At 45.9% G+C, this 16,133-nt stretch overlaps 2 protein-coding genes across 2 annotated transcripts in view; one reads left to right on the top strand and one right to left on the bottom strand.

Moving 5' to 3' along the window:
• Window positions 1-3,276, bottom strand: part of gfra3 (GDNF family receptor alpha 3) — a 17,204-nt gene extending 13,928 nt beyond the window's left edge. Inside the window, exon 1 of the mRNA XM_027017109.2 lies at window positions 2,358-3,276. Within this exon, the coding sequence (XP_026872910.2) occupies window positions 2,358-2,400 (43 nt within the window). The 5' untranslated portion in view covers window positions 2,401-3,276. The remainder of the gene's footprint in view (window positions 1-2,357) is intronic.
• On the top strand, window positions 1,952-16,133 carry dnd1 (DND microRNA-mediated repression inhibitor 1). The gene is made up of 5 exons (XM_035534592.1): window positions 1,952-1,961; window positions 7,819-7,883; window positions 10,953-11,058; window positions 13,149-13,610; window positions 15,634-16,133. The coding sequence occupies exons 1-5, from the start codon at window positions 1,952-1,954 to the stop codon at window positions 16,131-16,133; spliced, it is 1,143 nt and encodes a 380-aa protein (XP_035390485.1).

Below are 16,133 nucleotides of genomic sequence, written 5' to 3'. Positions count from 1 at the left end.
CAAGGCTCAAGAGGAAGGCTCAATGGCGTGAACGAGCTGAACGGGCTGCAGGGTTGCTGCGTGCTCCCTAATTTACCGCGCTTAGCCGACGACATCCGTTTAATGATAATTAGATATAACATTATGCTAAAATCAGGCCTGGGTGAAAATAGAGTCTCTCTCTCTCTCTCTCTCTCTCTCTCTCTCTCTCTCTCTCTCTCTCTCTATCTCTCTCTCTCTCTGTGCTCTCTCTCTCTCTCTCTCTCTCTCTCTCATATATTCTTGGCTCGAGTCTTCCATCCGAAGCGCAAACCCAACACCATCTGCCATTTCCATGTTTGCGTTCCAAATCTTTGTTATCGACAAAACACACACGACCCTGAAGGCGCCCCAAACATTTCGTCTTCCCCCATATGTCAAGTTCGAATCTTTGGCAAAAAAATTAAAAATACATTTGTTAATGGCTCTGGTGTCCTGGTCCAGCAGCTGCGTGCATGCGTGCGCGTCTGTTTTCTTGTTCTGGCTCCACGCGCTTCACTCTCTTTGATCCGCCGAAAACGACGGAGTCATTAGCCTGTCTCTAGATGTGTCCTTGGCCGAGCTTGGCCGAGTAATCATCTGAGGCAGTTCTCAAGCGCCGTCTTTGCAGAAACATCCAATTAGTGGATGTACCCACGAAGCACCGCGTAACGTAAAAGGCAGCCTACCCCGGTCCCGCTCACAGCATAATGACATCCACCAGCTTCCCATTTTCCTACACAATTTTGTATTTGTGACACAGAAAAAAATCTACCAATATATCCACTGGAATCATCAATCGCAATCAAAAGGATCGGAACTGTTTCTGTAGTCCGTATTTCTTCCAGGCTTCTTTGCACGCTTATCAACATCTGTTGCCCAGAGGCAGACGCCAGGGCGGTAGCGAGGTGTTGAAGCTCAGAGTGAAGCTCAGGTAGCCTCCTGAACACACACGCACCTGGACATACGTCGGACTAGCGCAAGGCGCACATACCTGCCTGCGATAAGAATAGTCTGAGATTTTTGGGCGTTTGTACGTCAAAAGCAGGAGACTCTCCTCGTAAGGCTACGCTTTTTAGGCCCGTCGTTACATACGCTACCTAGAATAATATTATACACTCTAAAGGGTCGAACACACACACACACACACACACACAGAGAGAGAGAGAGAGAGCGAGAGAGAGAGCGAGAGAGAGAGAGAGAGAGAGAGAGAGAGAGAGAGAGAGAGAAACACTGAATTCTTGAACTTAATTTTTGCATATTGATTCTGTTTCTGTCTTGCGCTTTCCGCTATGTGCTCGTTCGTGAGATGAGAGAGGCCGTTCGTTACACGCGACTGATATACGACCCGACCCCTGGGGATGCACACAGCACGCGCGAACACATCAAATCTGCAATCATTAACACAGCTAATAAATAAACCTGTCGATCAGCGCGCGCATTACAGCGTGTCTAGCGGCATTGGAGCGCCACAAGCACCACTCAAGATGATGAATGCGATCGAAAACAAAAGCAGAGACACTCCGCCGCATCAAACTGACTCAGGTGAGCAAAAAAAGGTACTACATCTAAACAGACTCGCAACTGTTTCGACAGTGTATATTTATTGTACCCTTAGGAAAAAAAGTTACTCCTCGTAACATTACTGGTTTTCTTACATGTATGTGTAAGAGAGAGAGGAGATCCCCAACTATTTAGATATATACTGGCTGACAGAGGTCTCGTGACAAAATATGTCTCTGGAACCATATTTCTAAACTTCGCCTGCAGTCGTACTCAGAGTAAATCACACCTGTCTGTACGATCCTGCTTAACTGTTCATTTAGTCAAATGGTAAACCTATTGTCAAAAAAGCAACTAGGCTATTTCATACTGATTGATATCATTCGTAACATTCACACTCACACATTCATAACAGTCAGACAGAACCGGCTGCTAGGGTCATCTTTCATTAATGACCAATAGTTAACTGTCTTCAAAAACTATAGCTTTGAATAAAATAATATGTTCGGATAAATATACCTAAATTGTAACACTAAAATTAGTTACATCGCGTAGTTAATAATAAAACACTACACAAACTGTTACACAATAGTTTCATGGAGACAAATGTATGAAAATTAATTTAAATTTGAGTTAGTTGTCCAAACAGCTGTCTCGTGCCTCCAGTAGAAAATCCTTTTTTTTTTTTTTTTAATGACGCATCCTCTAAGAAGTCACAGGTGATATCTGTTTTGTTTTGCTTCGCTCTAGTTACAACGCACATTTTCATTGTTCTCGAGCACCGCATGGCACTCGTACACCGCTTTACTGGCGTCAGCAAGCCGCGCTAAACAAATGAACCCGGCTTACGGTCTTACCCCTAATGAAGAACAGGTTGAGAAGTATTCCTAGGCGAATCATCTCGACCGTGCGTGAGCCTGTCACGGGAGGCACTCGGGGGTACAGATGCTGAAGCTGGAGAGTTGCAGACTTTAAGCGCGCGCCTGGCCCCGATCGGTCCGTCGCGACCCTCACAGCGACGCCCCGCCGCCCACTACATGCATCCAAACGGGCGACAGTCCGACAGAAGGTCCGGGATCCTACGGGCAGACCTAATCCTCAAATATCAAATGCCGAAGATCAATTTCAAACTTGTCGGAACGTTATCCAGTGCCGTCGGTTGAGTTAAATGAGACGGACTAGCTGAACAGCCATTCAGATATTTAAAAACTTAAAATGATCCGTAACGGTTTTTATACATGCGGTAGAGACACGAGCGATGGGGTGCCGAAACGATGCTCGACTTGCGCACAAAAAAAAACTGAGCGCGTGTAAATGATGATAACCAACAGAGCGGGCGTCCACTGCACAACTCTCGCTGTCCGACGGAGTTGCACGTCTGAGCGTCGCCGTAATGGTTAATTCCCGTACCCTCCGACTGGGGCAGTCGCTATAACGCGGGCAAGTGAGCTCGCAAACTCAGGGATGAATTTCACATGTAGTTGCCGCCTCCTGATTGGTTCGACCATGTTCGGACGCATCCACGCGAAACCCCCACAGACCCTCATCGTGGGTAAAGGTGGGTTTTATTTTGCCTTAACAGCTTCAGGTAGCGGCCAGTGTACAAGTTACTTCTCCAATCAAAAAAACAAAACAAAAACGGTAACTCCGTGCAGTATCAAAGCAAGATTTTCTAATGGCTTTGATGTCTTAAACACCCCAGAAATAGCCAATCAGTTTTGATTTTAAAGTTCAGTAAATTGTACTTTCTTTGAAACCCTGATCACAGCTCACGGGCGTTAACGAGTTGCAGCGTTGTGTCTCTTTTCCGCTCAGCAGTGTTGATCATGCCACGGTTCCCGCAGATCAGCTACGCGACTAACAGCTCGCGCATGGCAATGCTTCACCTTTACAGTCTTTGGCAGAAACACATATATAGAATGACTTACATAGCGGTCAGTCGATCGCTGTGTGCTTTGTGCTGATTAAACCCATGACCTTGGTGTTGCTAGAACCTTATTCCGCCTCTTTCAACACATACACGAGCTTTAACTAGTCGGTACTTAAAAAAAAAAAAAACAAAAAAAAAACTCCAGCAGCACGTAGACGCGCCGTTATTACATTTCGGAGTAGCAGTGTACACACGTTTGCTCACACTAGGAAATCTAGTAACGCAGCACGTTGTGTTTGCCCCAATTAACATCATTTAAAGCATTTGGTGAGATTGCTAAAGCACGGTGTTACGGGAAGGGCCTGCCCTGGTCTGGGGTGTGTGTCTTCATGTCCTAACAAGCGCTACACCTGCGAGAGTGTCCTGTCTTCAGTTAGAGTCAGCAACTGGGGTTTTTACGTTAACACACTAACAGATGTCCATTACACTGATTGCCATAAGGTAGCAGTCTAGTCACCTGTGTGCCTATGTGTGTGTGTGTGTGGGGGGGGGGGGGGGGGTGTACACTTTTGGGATGTCATTCACTTCTACTACCAGTGAATCATCTGGTCCCATTCAACTAATCAAGGGAAGTGTTTGAGAGAGCCTGTGTCAGCTGAGGCCTTTACCATGGAGCGATTTTTCTGAGTGCCTCCATCTGGTTGGTCATTGTGGTGCTGGAGATTTGCACACTGCCTGAACTCATCTCTTTATCTCTGTTTAGCTGTCTGTGCCTTTTCATTTGTATGTACAATACTGCACTGCTGTTTCTGTTCCTGGACAGGGAAACACCTTTCAGCCTTGATTTCATTTTTCCTCATTGTCTCAGGGGACCATGCTGTCCTGAGGCTACCTCTGTTGGACAGCCTGGAGCTGGGACGTTCCACTTATGATCTCCCCGGACAAAATCTAAAATTGGGCCATTGGGGGATGGAGTTCTGAGGCTCTCAGCTCTGCACGCCTTCCGCAGAAAGGCATCAGAAAGGCATCTGTGTCGTTGTCATCGGTTCTTCCCTGGGAAGTGCCCAGGCCTGAGGGAGGAGACCCCGGCTATCTCCCGAGATATCTCCCGGAGACCCAGAGATCTCACGACCAGATTCCCCATTCAAACGTAAGGCAGGGGGACATCTGCTTTATTACACGCAATTCTGAACCTGACTTCAGCAGAGAAACCTGCAAAATGGAAGTAAATAAAGGGCAGAATTCCTAACAGTAGGTTTGATCAGACATGATCAGACTCTCCAGTTAGAGTAGGTTTGATCAGACATGACCAGACTATCCAGTTAGAGTAGGTTTGATCAGACATGATCAGACTCTCCAGCTAGAGAAGGTTCTCTCATTCTTTCTCATTCTCTCTTTGTTAACCTCTCATTTTTAAACTCTTCTATTTACACCCTATCATAACCTTCCCCCATCATCCAGTCTCTTTTCATCTTTCTCTTTACCTATCATTCACTCCCTCCTCTCTCTCCCTCTCTTTCTCTCTCCTTACCTCTCTCTCTCTCAGTCCATCATTGCTTTACGATGCCCGTGACCTTTTTCAAAAGCACTTCTCTATCTGACTCTTATCTTGCAGTGAGCCCAAAGAAGCAGCTATTCATGAGGTCACTTCATAGAAGTGGACATTAGAGATAATGTACTTCCAGTGACTCAGGTGGGTCACACACACACACATACACACACACACACACACACACACACACAAATTCCTGCGCATGCGCACATACGCTCAGGATGACCTGCGTCAGCATAATCATCTAGCTTTCAGTGTCTGCCACTGAGGTGCAGACGGTGTAGCAGATGAAAACGTCCGTAGGTGGAAAGACCGAGTTTGCCATGACATGTTGAATGCAGAAAGAAAAAAGTGAAGTATTTTTTCCTCTTTCTCTCTTTCTCTCTCTCTCTCACTATCACAAATGCACACACACAATTTCTCAGTCCCACTTGGGCTGTATGCTTGTTAGTTCCACTTGAAATGGCAAATGACAAACAATCGGAGGCAGTGGAGCAGTGGTGTGCCAGCCCACAGAAGCAGAGAAACAAAACAAACAAGGCAATTACTGCAATTCACACTACACCACTCCTCCATGTTAAACACACACACACTCACACGCACGCGCTCGCACACGCACACACACACACGCATGCACATGCATACACACACACACACACTCACTTACATGCATGCACATCCGGGCACACAAGTCACTCTGTGTTGTGCAGATATATTGTGTGAAACACACACACACACACACACACACACACACACGTTATCACACATTTGTAGTCATTCTTATGGAAATGCATTTCTTCAATACATTCTCAGATTTTATAAATGGTAAAAATGACAGTATATCGAAAAGTTATTCCTTCCAAATCTACAAAAACTACTACTGCATGTGGAATAAGATCATGCATTTATAAACAGAAAGAAAATATATATTATATATAAATATATAATTTTCTAAACCATATATGTGAGAAAGGCATGGCAGTTAATTTTTTCCTTACTCTTTTTTTATCATCTGCTCTGTGTGGCTTTGATATCCTACAGCTAAAAGAGGAACTTGGCAGATGTGTTTAGTTTACTGTCTCTGTGACTGCTTGCTTTGCCCAAGAGCCTCGTGCACAGGCGTACACACACACACACACACACACACACACACACACACACACACACACACACACACAAAAACAAACAAACAGAGTTTTACTTGTACATGAACATCAAACCCACATTTATTTTTGTACAATTGTATAGCCACCTTGGTCATTAATGGTTGTACTGTATAAATAAACTTTGATGAAAGAGAGCATTGAACACAACAGTACTAAGATTTAGAAGAGCAGGACCATGAGTTACTGAGACACTAAACATTAGAGACAGAGAGAGAGAGAGAGAGTGAGCTTTGGGGGGGAGGACCAACGGCTTCCTTTGAGGATAGTCTCTAGTACTAATATTGACCAGCATGCTTGAGACAGCGTAGACGTCAAACTCGACTGCGCTGATGACATCAACACAAAACGCCATCGACACATCTTATCAGCAAGGCAAATTACCAACATCTGTTCACCTGATTGCTAAAGCTCATAACAAGCAAGCAGAGGGAATCACAATAGACAGCTGTGCACACACACACACACAACAGTACATGCTATAAGTACTTTAGAGCATGTGGTGATATACACACACAACAGCACGTGCTATCAGTACTTTACAGCATGTGGTGATACACACACATGCACACACACACAAATAAAATGCAATGACACATTCTGAAAACAGCCCACAGAAGGCTTGAGACATAACAGGCCTGTGTTAAATTTTAATGTATGATTGTGCAATAAATTATCTGAATTCAAATAAAATGTAAATAAAGCTACTATTGTTGCTGTAAAGCAGCAAGATTCATGGTTTCAAATTAAAATCAGGTTTTGTTACAGCCACAACACAAGAATACATAAAGGTTGTTAGAAATAAATTCTGTATGTTTTATTGCTACAATATTTCTAAAAGGTCTCCCTAAGTTCTGTGACATGGATCATCACATCCTCTGGTCATCCACACCATTTCATCGCCTCGCATTATTTTTAAATGATCACTATGATCACTCTTTAGTCCCAACTCCCTAACACACACGCCCACACACACCTGACATAGAGGAAAAGAGGCCGTGGCCGTTTATCTGCATTACAAAGGGCCTCCGGTGAGTTTTCCAGCATGTTGCGTTTTTATTCTGAACTGGGCTATCAGCTCGCGCTAACAAGTGTACTTTCAATAAGCACGTGCTATAATTTCGACACGGCACAGGTCAGCGTGAGACACGTGGCAGGTCGCTGTGGCTGAACTAAGAGCAACGCGTCTCCCACGGTTACGGCCGCGGGAAGCCCCTGAGGGGCGAAGAAACTGACTGCCTCGCTTTGCCAGCTGGGCACTTACCTTTCAGTGTACAACTGGGCAGCAAAAACCCAGCAGTTAGAGTGTGTGTGTGTGTCTGTGTGTGTAGGAAAGTCTGCTGCCTTCCCCGCGCTGACAGGTAAATTACTGTTCTGCCTCCCCCTGCAGACGGTGCTTTAGTGGCTCACGAATGAATTAATGAATAACCTGACGAAAGGCAGAACGCATGAGTCCACTTGTGGGTAAGAGAACAATACATTTTAATTCACCTCCAGCACTGCCGAAGAAACAGAGGCAGCAGTGCCTGACGCGTGCATCTGGGGTTGGGGGAAGTGCGGAAGAGTTCGCGGTGTTCACAGCTGAGGACGTGAGAGGTGACAATGGACTTACTGCAGGTTCCTACAGTGAAGTCTGGGGATTGGAGTGGGACTAGGATCATCCATTGTGGCAGAACATATATGTGTTTATTTGGGCGTGTGATGGGGGTTGGGAGTGGGGGTTGTTCGTGCAGGGCAAGCCCCCGGCAACGGAAGCCCTGTCAACATGCAGATGACTCCTGACAGCAAAAAAACTCGTGCACTTGCACAAGGCTGAAAGGTCATAAATGAATAAAAGACAGAAAACTAGTTCATATTCAGTTCTATTTGGCCACAGCTCAGTGATCATTTACTCCACTACACTGCTTGTCAATTATTGGTTGGTGGGTGTGTGTACATTTGTTGTACCTGTTCATCAATCCCTTACACCAAATTAAGAATCCGTTATGCGGTTAAGAGTCAATAGGTGAGGCCGTATGAGAATATGCATAGCCAGAGAGCCAAGGTCACAACACCAGCCCCGAGCTTTAATATGCTTATCAGCAGGACTGCTCTCGGTGCGTGATTGAGTGTTATGTGCTTGGCTTAGTGACCCTCTCTGCATTACGAGGCGTTGATGTGCATACAGCCACTCATAAACAAACAGCACCTACACACCAGATCACATCATTCAACCCAGCCACAGAGACAGCAGGAAAAGAGAAAAGAGCGAGAGAGAGAGAGAAAAAGCGAGAGATTCTGCATTATACATCACCCTTATGTCACAGAACAGTGAATTTACTTTTGTCTATCCTCACAAATGTAAAACGTTTTAGATAGTAGAGAAACAGAGAAACGGAGAGAGGTTAGGAAAAGGGGCGAGGTGTGCCCGGGGAGAAGAGTGGGGGGCGCAGAAAGGAAGGCAGTGGTCCAAGTGCCCTTCTTCGCTTCTTCTCCGAGAGTGAAAAGGCCAGGGCAGCCTTTTAAATGTCTCCCCTGCAAGAACACGGTGCCAGCTGAGCTGCAGGGCATGGACTCCCAGCATGGCGTGGCACGCCACTGCCGCCAGGTGCCACTCTGCAGACGCCAGCTGCTGCCCTGGAGTTTTTAGGGAGGTGGGTAAATGTTAGTTAACAAAAGGAAAATAAGCTACGGAACTCTCATTTACAGCCAAGGTGGGAATGTTTGAACCATTCTGTTTAAATCACCTTTATAGTGTAAATGGGTTTACTCTGGAAGTTCCGTTTAGAAACCCCCAAAGCACAGAACAACTGTCCTACAAAATTAGAAGGTGCTGAATCCACGATCTACCAATAATTACAAGGTAAACAAAGTAATTATAGCCGAAAAGCATATTTCTTTAGGCTATCGGCAATTTACTTCTGCAGTAAGAGCTCCGACCACAAACACTACTTTCTTTAGCTTAAAAGCAAACCAAATGGCGTGATCGTTTTGTTCTAAAACTGCGTTGTGTGGGTTTTATGATTTACACCGGATAATTTATTTTACAGAACCGCCGGGTGCACTTTCAGATTTTAAACAGTGACTATAATCACCAGTGCGTTCACTGTAGCCCTTATTTCAGTCGCCATTCAGTGGCACCTGATTAGAACCGGTCTGTTCGAGCATGACCCTCTCGCGCTGGAGTACACATGATTACACGCGCGCTCGGGGTCCCTTGCAGCCTACATGCCTCGTCTTCTAACACTTCGAGGGTAATCGCCACTTGGACACGTTTTCTTGAACAAAACATTTGAACGAGCGCGTAAAGACGCCTGAGACATACATCTATTAATGAATTCGTCGCTTGCAATGCAAATGGCAGCGTGGTAAAGTGGGAGTATTCGCTCGCCACATCCATCATACGCATTCGCACAAGAGCGCACGAAAGAAAGCGGGAGCTCCCTCATGAACTATAAAATGGCGCGCGTAAAATCAAAAAGAACGTTTGCGTAAAGCTTGCCATCTGGAACGAATTCCCCGTATTAAGATATGCGCCCCGTCTTAGACTTTCATAGTAGGGTTCAAATAAATGCAATACACTAACCTGAACTGACGTGCGAAAATATTCGTATGTTAACTACTGAGCAGCCTACTACATATAACGAACACTTTCATAAAATGTCTGGGGAGAGCGTGAAGTCTATTTAAGGCTTCTGTTTCATATGCTGAAAACCCATTCGACTCGTGAAAAGCAGTCCCTTTGATCACGAGCTGCATCAGGTGTGCTGAAAAAAAAAAAAAACACAACCATGCTGCGCAAAGTCACCATGGCTGCAACGCAGCGTCAATGCAACATGGAGAAAGACACAGACCAAAGTACACGTTCCACAAATCGACCACATCTGTGCTTTTAGAATTACGTTTCAGAGAGCTCACTGCCTGGGTTGAATTAGGCTGCATACAGGCCTTCAGGACGCACCCCGCGAGCTCCGATGACTTCGGAGAGCCCTACTGGTTAATTAAACGAAATTCACTTAACGTTCGTCTCCCTTGCATATCCTGGATAAAAGGAAATCTAGTGCGCTCGGGCTTTCGCGTAGTCGTTGCCTGACATCTTGTGGTGGCTATTATAATAAAATCTCACATCCATCAGACTACGGCTGCTAAGGAAAGGCGTAATAGATAGTACTTAACGACTTTCCCTGCTAAGCAGAGGCGTGCGCGATTGTTTCGCTCAGTTAATTTATCTAACTGTATACCATATGCATGTTTGATCAAAATAAAAAAGCTTTATATGTGTGCGTGATCTTTTTTTGTGAACTTGTGCGCTCCAACACATATGAGCAGTTACTTTGCTGTGAGTTGACTAAACGCTTCGATGGTAGTCGCCTTTGCCTCCGGTTGGTAGCAACACACGATTAATTGGAGCCTGAAAGTTAAGCGCGCTCCCGCTCCCGGTGCTCGTCCAATAGCCCCTCAAAGAAGCCGAAAGACAAACAGTTCTGAAAATGGAGAGAGGCCGTTTGCAGGTGAACAACACAAAGCCTGTTTGTTTTCATGTTTGAGTTGATAAAATATGCGCGTGCCTAACTCAACATTGTTGACTTCTGCCGCGCGGTGCACGCTTAACCAAGTTGGCGACTGAGGCACACGCGCTTGCCAGTTCGGAATGCGTGTAGTATGCAGTCATTCCAAGACGTTTAGTTTGAAGACGACATATCTGCACGGAGTCATTTCACATTTATATGCCTGAAAGCTGCACCGACGTTTACCCCTTTCTAAGCTTTTATTTTAACAATCTATATGAAGGGTTTAGCTGTGAAATATGAGCGCGCACGGTCTTTCAATTGATCATTTTATGTGAATTTCATCATCTGAATGATTTAATCCCACCGCACCCCCCCAGGTTTTGAGCACACAGAGACGGAGGTCTTTTGAAGACTGGCTTGAGTCAACGTCCATCACCTTGACACAGGTTAATGGTCAACGAAAATATGGCGGTCCTCCTACGGGTATGTGGAATTGAATGTCCGACCTGCTGCGGGTCGTGCATTAGCAGCCGCCTGCAAACTGCCCAAGCCTTTTCAATTAAGGCCCGACCCACGGCTATGGGCTTTCAGAGACGTTTCAGAGAACGTGAATAAGAATCACATATGGACAGGGCTGAGACGAATCAGACATTTTCTTTGTCATTAAGGCTTCAAGCAAACTTAATGGAAGCCCACAGAAAGTAGAACCATGTGTGAAAAATCATTTATCGGTGCTGTGACTGTTTGACTGCGCCTCTAGTTCAGAGTAGTTAGACAGCACTTAACAATAGCCAAAAGGCCCAGGTTTACCACCAGTTATGGTAACTGGTCAGGAAACTGTGTCCCTGAGCACTGTTCTATTACTTGAGACAATTATGTTCCATGTGCTTTGGCTAGAGACCCAGAGACTTAAGTTATAATATAAATAAACTGAAAGCTTTTCCGTTCCTCCCCTTAAGTGCTCTTGGTTTTAGAGTCTTAAATGCTGACGCTGGAAGGTTTTGGTGTTGTCTGAGCGCTAGCAGAGTGAATAACGAGGAACTTGCTTTGGGAATATGAGCTCAGGGAACATGCGGCCCTCTGCAGCACTTTGAGTCTGCAGGATGGGAAGTTGGGGACTTTGTGATGTGCACTTCTGTTGAACAGTTTTGCTTTTAAGTGTTTATTCTTTGGAAGCTGTTTATTAGTTGTCTTCAGTTTCGGATAAATTAATTTTATTTTTAATTTGTTATACTGAATGCTTGTATTTGTTAAATGACTCCACTGTTCATTCAGTGGAGATTTGTTTGAAAGGTTGAAGGGATCTGGGTGAAAAAAGAAGGCAAATGATGTTTACAGTTCAGTCTTTTGGTTCAGAGCCTTTTGGTGGATGTAGTGGTGTTTTATAATAAATTATAATTGACTCTCGCATCTCAAAATCAATACTGTACATGGTTATATTTGTGCTAAAGGTGATAAGCATATCACAGCACAGCAGGTGCGTTCCTGTTTCCAGAGGTGGTTTAGCAGAGGTAACCAATGCTTCTGCATGCCGCCTTTACGCAGTTTGCACTTTCAGTTGCTCTTTGGAGATACACTAATTTTGTTGGGCCCCATAATGTAGCCATAAGACTTGCTCTCGAGGTTTCAGCAATGAGAAATTTAGCAATTGTCCCTATGTGTTTTCACACATATTTTGAGAGTAGTTTCAGCGTGTTTTGTGTTTTTGTGATTTGTTTTACAACTAATGGTAAAGTATTAACACGTTTGAAGGAGAAGACGTCCATTAGGCTAGGGATGGAATGTGTACCAGTGTTCCCATTAAATGTGTTTTACTGGATGAGGGAGATTCTCCACTGAAACTCATTATTCTAAACTGTGGCTTGGCTGCGTGTGAACAGAAAGTCTCATCAAATGGAGTTACGTTTTAATGCCTGAGAGATTAATCAAACAGTGACGAAAGGTTGCGATGTCTCCTCTCTGGTCACATCCATGTCTCTGCTGGGTTCTCCTCATCGTTTTTACTTCACGTTATCTCCAATATGTGTTGCTTGGTCATGGGAATTGTTTAAGGGCAAAAATGGCAGAAATCAGTCCTGGAGTGTAGGAATGCGCTGTTTTTTCTGAGAGGCATGGTCCTTTTAGCTATGCAGTTCTTTCATCATCTGCCGTGATTTGGCTGTAGCCGCCGTGTAAAACGCTTTCACCTGCACAGCAATTGTTGACGTGATTAAGTAACACAGACTCGCTACATCAACGTGTGTCTCTTAAATGAACATGTTTTGATGAATTATTTAAGGGTTCATTTGCCCCAGAGTACTCCGTTAAAAAGGGATCAGTCTGACGTCACAAATGTCCTTTCTGTTAGAAAAGATGGGCGATATATTGTACAAGATGCATCATAAAGTTTGTATTGTCAAACGGCCCTGTGTTTTCCACACGTCTGGCAGATAAAAAGCACAAGACTCTAGTTGTGGGGTAAGAGTTCGTGCATACTAATGTGAGACTTTGAACTTCTTTCCTTCCCCTCCTATTCTCCCTCTCTCTCTCTCTCTCTCTCTCTCTCTCTCTCGTTTGTTCTGCCGCTCTACCAGGCTGGAGAGGTCCTGCTCCCGGCCCAGGCTGCGAGGTCTTCATCAGCTCTATCCCGCGGGACGTGTTCGAGGACTGCCTGATTCCACTCTTCCAGACTGTGGCACCGCTCTACGAGTTCCGCCTGATGATGAACTTCAGCGGGCAGAACCGCGGCTTCGCCTACGCCAAGTACGGGCGCCCTGCCGACGCCGAGGCTGCCATCCGGGCCCTGCACCTGCACCCGCTGCGGGGCGGCATGTGCCTCATCGTCAAGATGAGCACAGAAAAGAGGCAGCTGTGTCTAGGGGAGCTGCCCGCTGGCGTGAGCGAGGAAGCGCTGCTCACTGTGCTGCGCATGGTGTCAGACGGGGTCAGAGGAGTCACTGTGAGGGTGGCCGGGCCCAGGGGCAAGGCAACCTCCGCCCTGGTGTTCTACTCTTCACACTATGCTGCTTCCATGGCCAAGAAGGTGCTGGTGCAAGGTACGCAGAGGGGACAGGTGTGGGTGTGGCTAGCAGCCAGGGGTGGGATTAGCCGTATGGGTGTGGTTAATTTTTCCCAACTCTAATACACAAGACTTTTTTAGTCTTCCCACAACTTCAATCAAGTTGCATGGCACTCAGACACTTTCTGTGTTCAAATTATAATGAAAGGTTTATTAATGGAGGATTGAGATTATAATATTAGTATGGTTTACTAAGGGGAGGTGGAGGTTATAATATCAGTATAGTTTGCTAAAGGGAGATTGGGATTATAATATTAGTGTGGGTTTGCTAAGCCGACAGCTTGGAGTATCAGTATGGTTTGCTAAGGGAGCCAGAGAGAATCTTGTTGTAGTGAGCGCTGAACCCTCCATGGTAATGCAGCCTTATGAGCCTGGACACAAATGATGTCAGCTAGTTCAGTACTACACTGAACAACCAGAGAAATAACCAAGTTCACGCAAGCAAGTCCCAGAACGCATGCGTCTTAAGTTTACTTCAAAACTGTATTAAAAAAAAAAAAAAAAAAAAAAAAGTTTAAACTTTTCAGTTCCAAGCTTGCTCCTGGTTCAGATCCCAGACTACAGCTGTGTCAAACCCTCCAGAGCAGTAAACAAGCCCTGCCTAAGGTGTTGGAGGCTTTTGGCGGCTTCTGGTTCGGCTCGTCACGCTGCGCTGTGAAGAACGGGGTGCCTGCAGAGCACATGTCTCTCAAACATCACGCTGAGCAGATCTTCGCCTGATGAGTCTAATGCTAATTTATGCTAATCGGATGCAAATAAAGAATGCGACCGTGCCACATCATGACACAACAGTGATGGGGAAAATAATTAAGGCCTTGCAAAGAGCAATCAAAATCGGAACATAGCTCACTGACTAGCAGAACAGGATGACAGGAATTATTCCGATTCAAATTGGTTTTTTTTTTTTAACCTAATCTCATGAGGGAATTCAGCTATGTGAACATGCAACTATAGACCTTGTTGGATTGAAATACAGTAACTACAAATGCAGATGGTGTTTTCTGTTGCTTTACTAGTGTCCTTATGGGTTACACACATTACATTGTCCAAAAGTGAAGGTACTTTTAATTATAAGAGTTAAGAAAACTGGAACAATTTTAAAAATGAATATTAAACAGCTCAAACCAGGGAGATGTGTCCTGAGTGCAGGAAGGGAACGCACACACTTCCTAATGTTCCTTGCTTCAGAACACCTGTTTGAACTCTTGAATGGACTGATGATTAGTTTATGGATTTAATCGGACGTGTTTGAGCAACTCGTCACACACAGACGTAAATTGCAGTTGGAGAGTGTGTTTCGGTGTGTTGGATTAGACGAGCGCACTCTTCTGATTTGACATACACAGAAGTGTCCCATGGGCAGGTGTGGGCGCCCCTGCGTCGTCTTGGCTATGTTTGCACTGGCATTGGTGTGATCTGGGAAAGGGCCCCCAGCTGCAGCGATCAGCGTGGGTCTGACGGCAGTAAAATGTCACCCCTTGTTTCGCATGAGCACATTCACCTGTCAGACACTTGCTGCCTTCCCCACAAGCCAGCGTACGCGTCTCAGGCAGGTGCAGTAGCTTGTTTGTGCCAGCGTGGGCGCTTTCCCACATGCGGTGATGTTGACGTGTGCCATGGATTTCGAGGAGCGCAGTGACTGCGTTGCCATCCTATCTGAACCAGTTTAGGAATTGATACATCAGATTCAGGTTATTGCTCGGAAAACGAGGCTGTGTTCCTTACTAGGGCTCGCTGGGAAGGGATCAGTAGGGCAGATGCTGGAATTACAGGGAAGAGTGCATGCTCCTCAAATCTGTAATCCTCCACCTCCCTGTTTTTGAAAGGCAATAAAACTGGTGTTGAAGCTCTATAAAATGGGATTGTTGCTGTGCTGAGTTTTGACCCACTTTCAAGTTACAGGAGAGAAATATCTCAAGTTCTTCCTTCAGGGTCCTTTTGTAACAGAAACTATAATGAGAACCAGGCTCCTACATATGTTCTTTGCACCTTCTCCTCAGCCTTCAAGAAGCAGTATGGAGTCTCCATCTCTGTCCGCTGGTTCTCCGGCAGCTCCAAGCCCAGACATGACGAGAGTGAAGAAGAGGGTGCCCTCGCATGTCCGGGTCCTAAACCCGTCGGCCAGGCTCTTCTCACAGCCGCGAGCTTCCAGTTGGCAAGGTCTGCCTTCCGCGACCCCCACCCACAGCTCTTCTCGCGGGTGGTCGGGGGTCCAGCCCCCCAGGCGAGCAGCGGTGAGGCAGTGCCGCACGACGCCGTGGGCCGCCTGCGTCGGCTGTGCGAGCTGTACGGGCTCGGCCTGCCAATCTACGACGTGCGCTACCACCACACCAGCGCCGATGGCTTTCTCTGCGTCAGCTACAGCGTGCTGGTACCAGGGCTACCCATGCCTTTCTGTGGCGTTGCCCAAGTCCTCCCCGGCCCCAGCACCAACACCACGGAGGAGGAGGCCCGCCGCACTGCTGCCGAGCAGGTCCTCAAAGCCATGAGTCGTGCGTAG

The sequence above is a fragment of the Electrophorus electricus genome, chromosome 2 (assembly GCF_013358815.1).
Source record: "Electrophorus electricus isolate fEleEle1 chromosome 2, fEleEle1.pri, whole genome shotgun sequence".
NCBI lineage: Eukaryota > Metazoa > Chordata > Actinopteri > Gymnotiformes > Gymnotidae > Electrophorus > Electrophorus electricus.
The sequence above is the reverse complement of the archived record's forward strand: the minus strand, read 5'-3'. Positions and strand labels throughout refer to the sequence as shown.

What these genes read in the sequence shown, in the direction of transcription:
- dnd1 (XM_035534592.1), top strand. An exon ending in ATATGGCGGTCCTCCTACGG is followed by an intron (nt 11,059 to 13,148) that starts GTATGTGGAATT and finishes CCGCTCTACCAG; the next exon opens with GCTGGAGAGGTCCTGCTCCC. An exon ending in CAAGAAGGTGCTGGTGCAAG is followed by an intron (nt 13,611 to 15,633) that starts GTACGCAGAGGG and finishes CCTTCTCCTCAG; the next exon opens with CCTTCAAGAAGCAGTATGGA.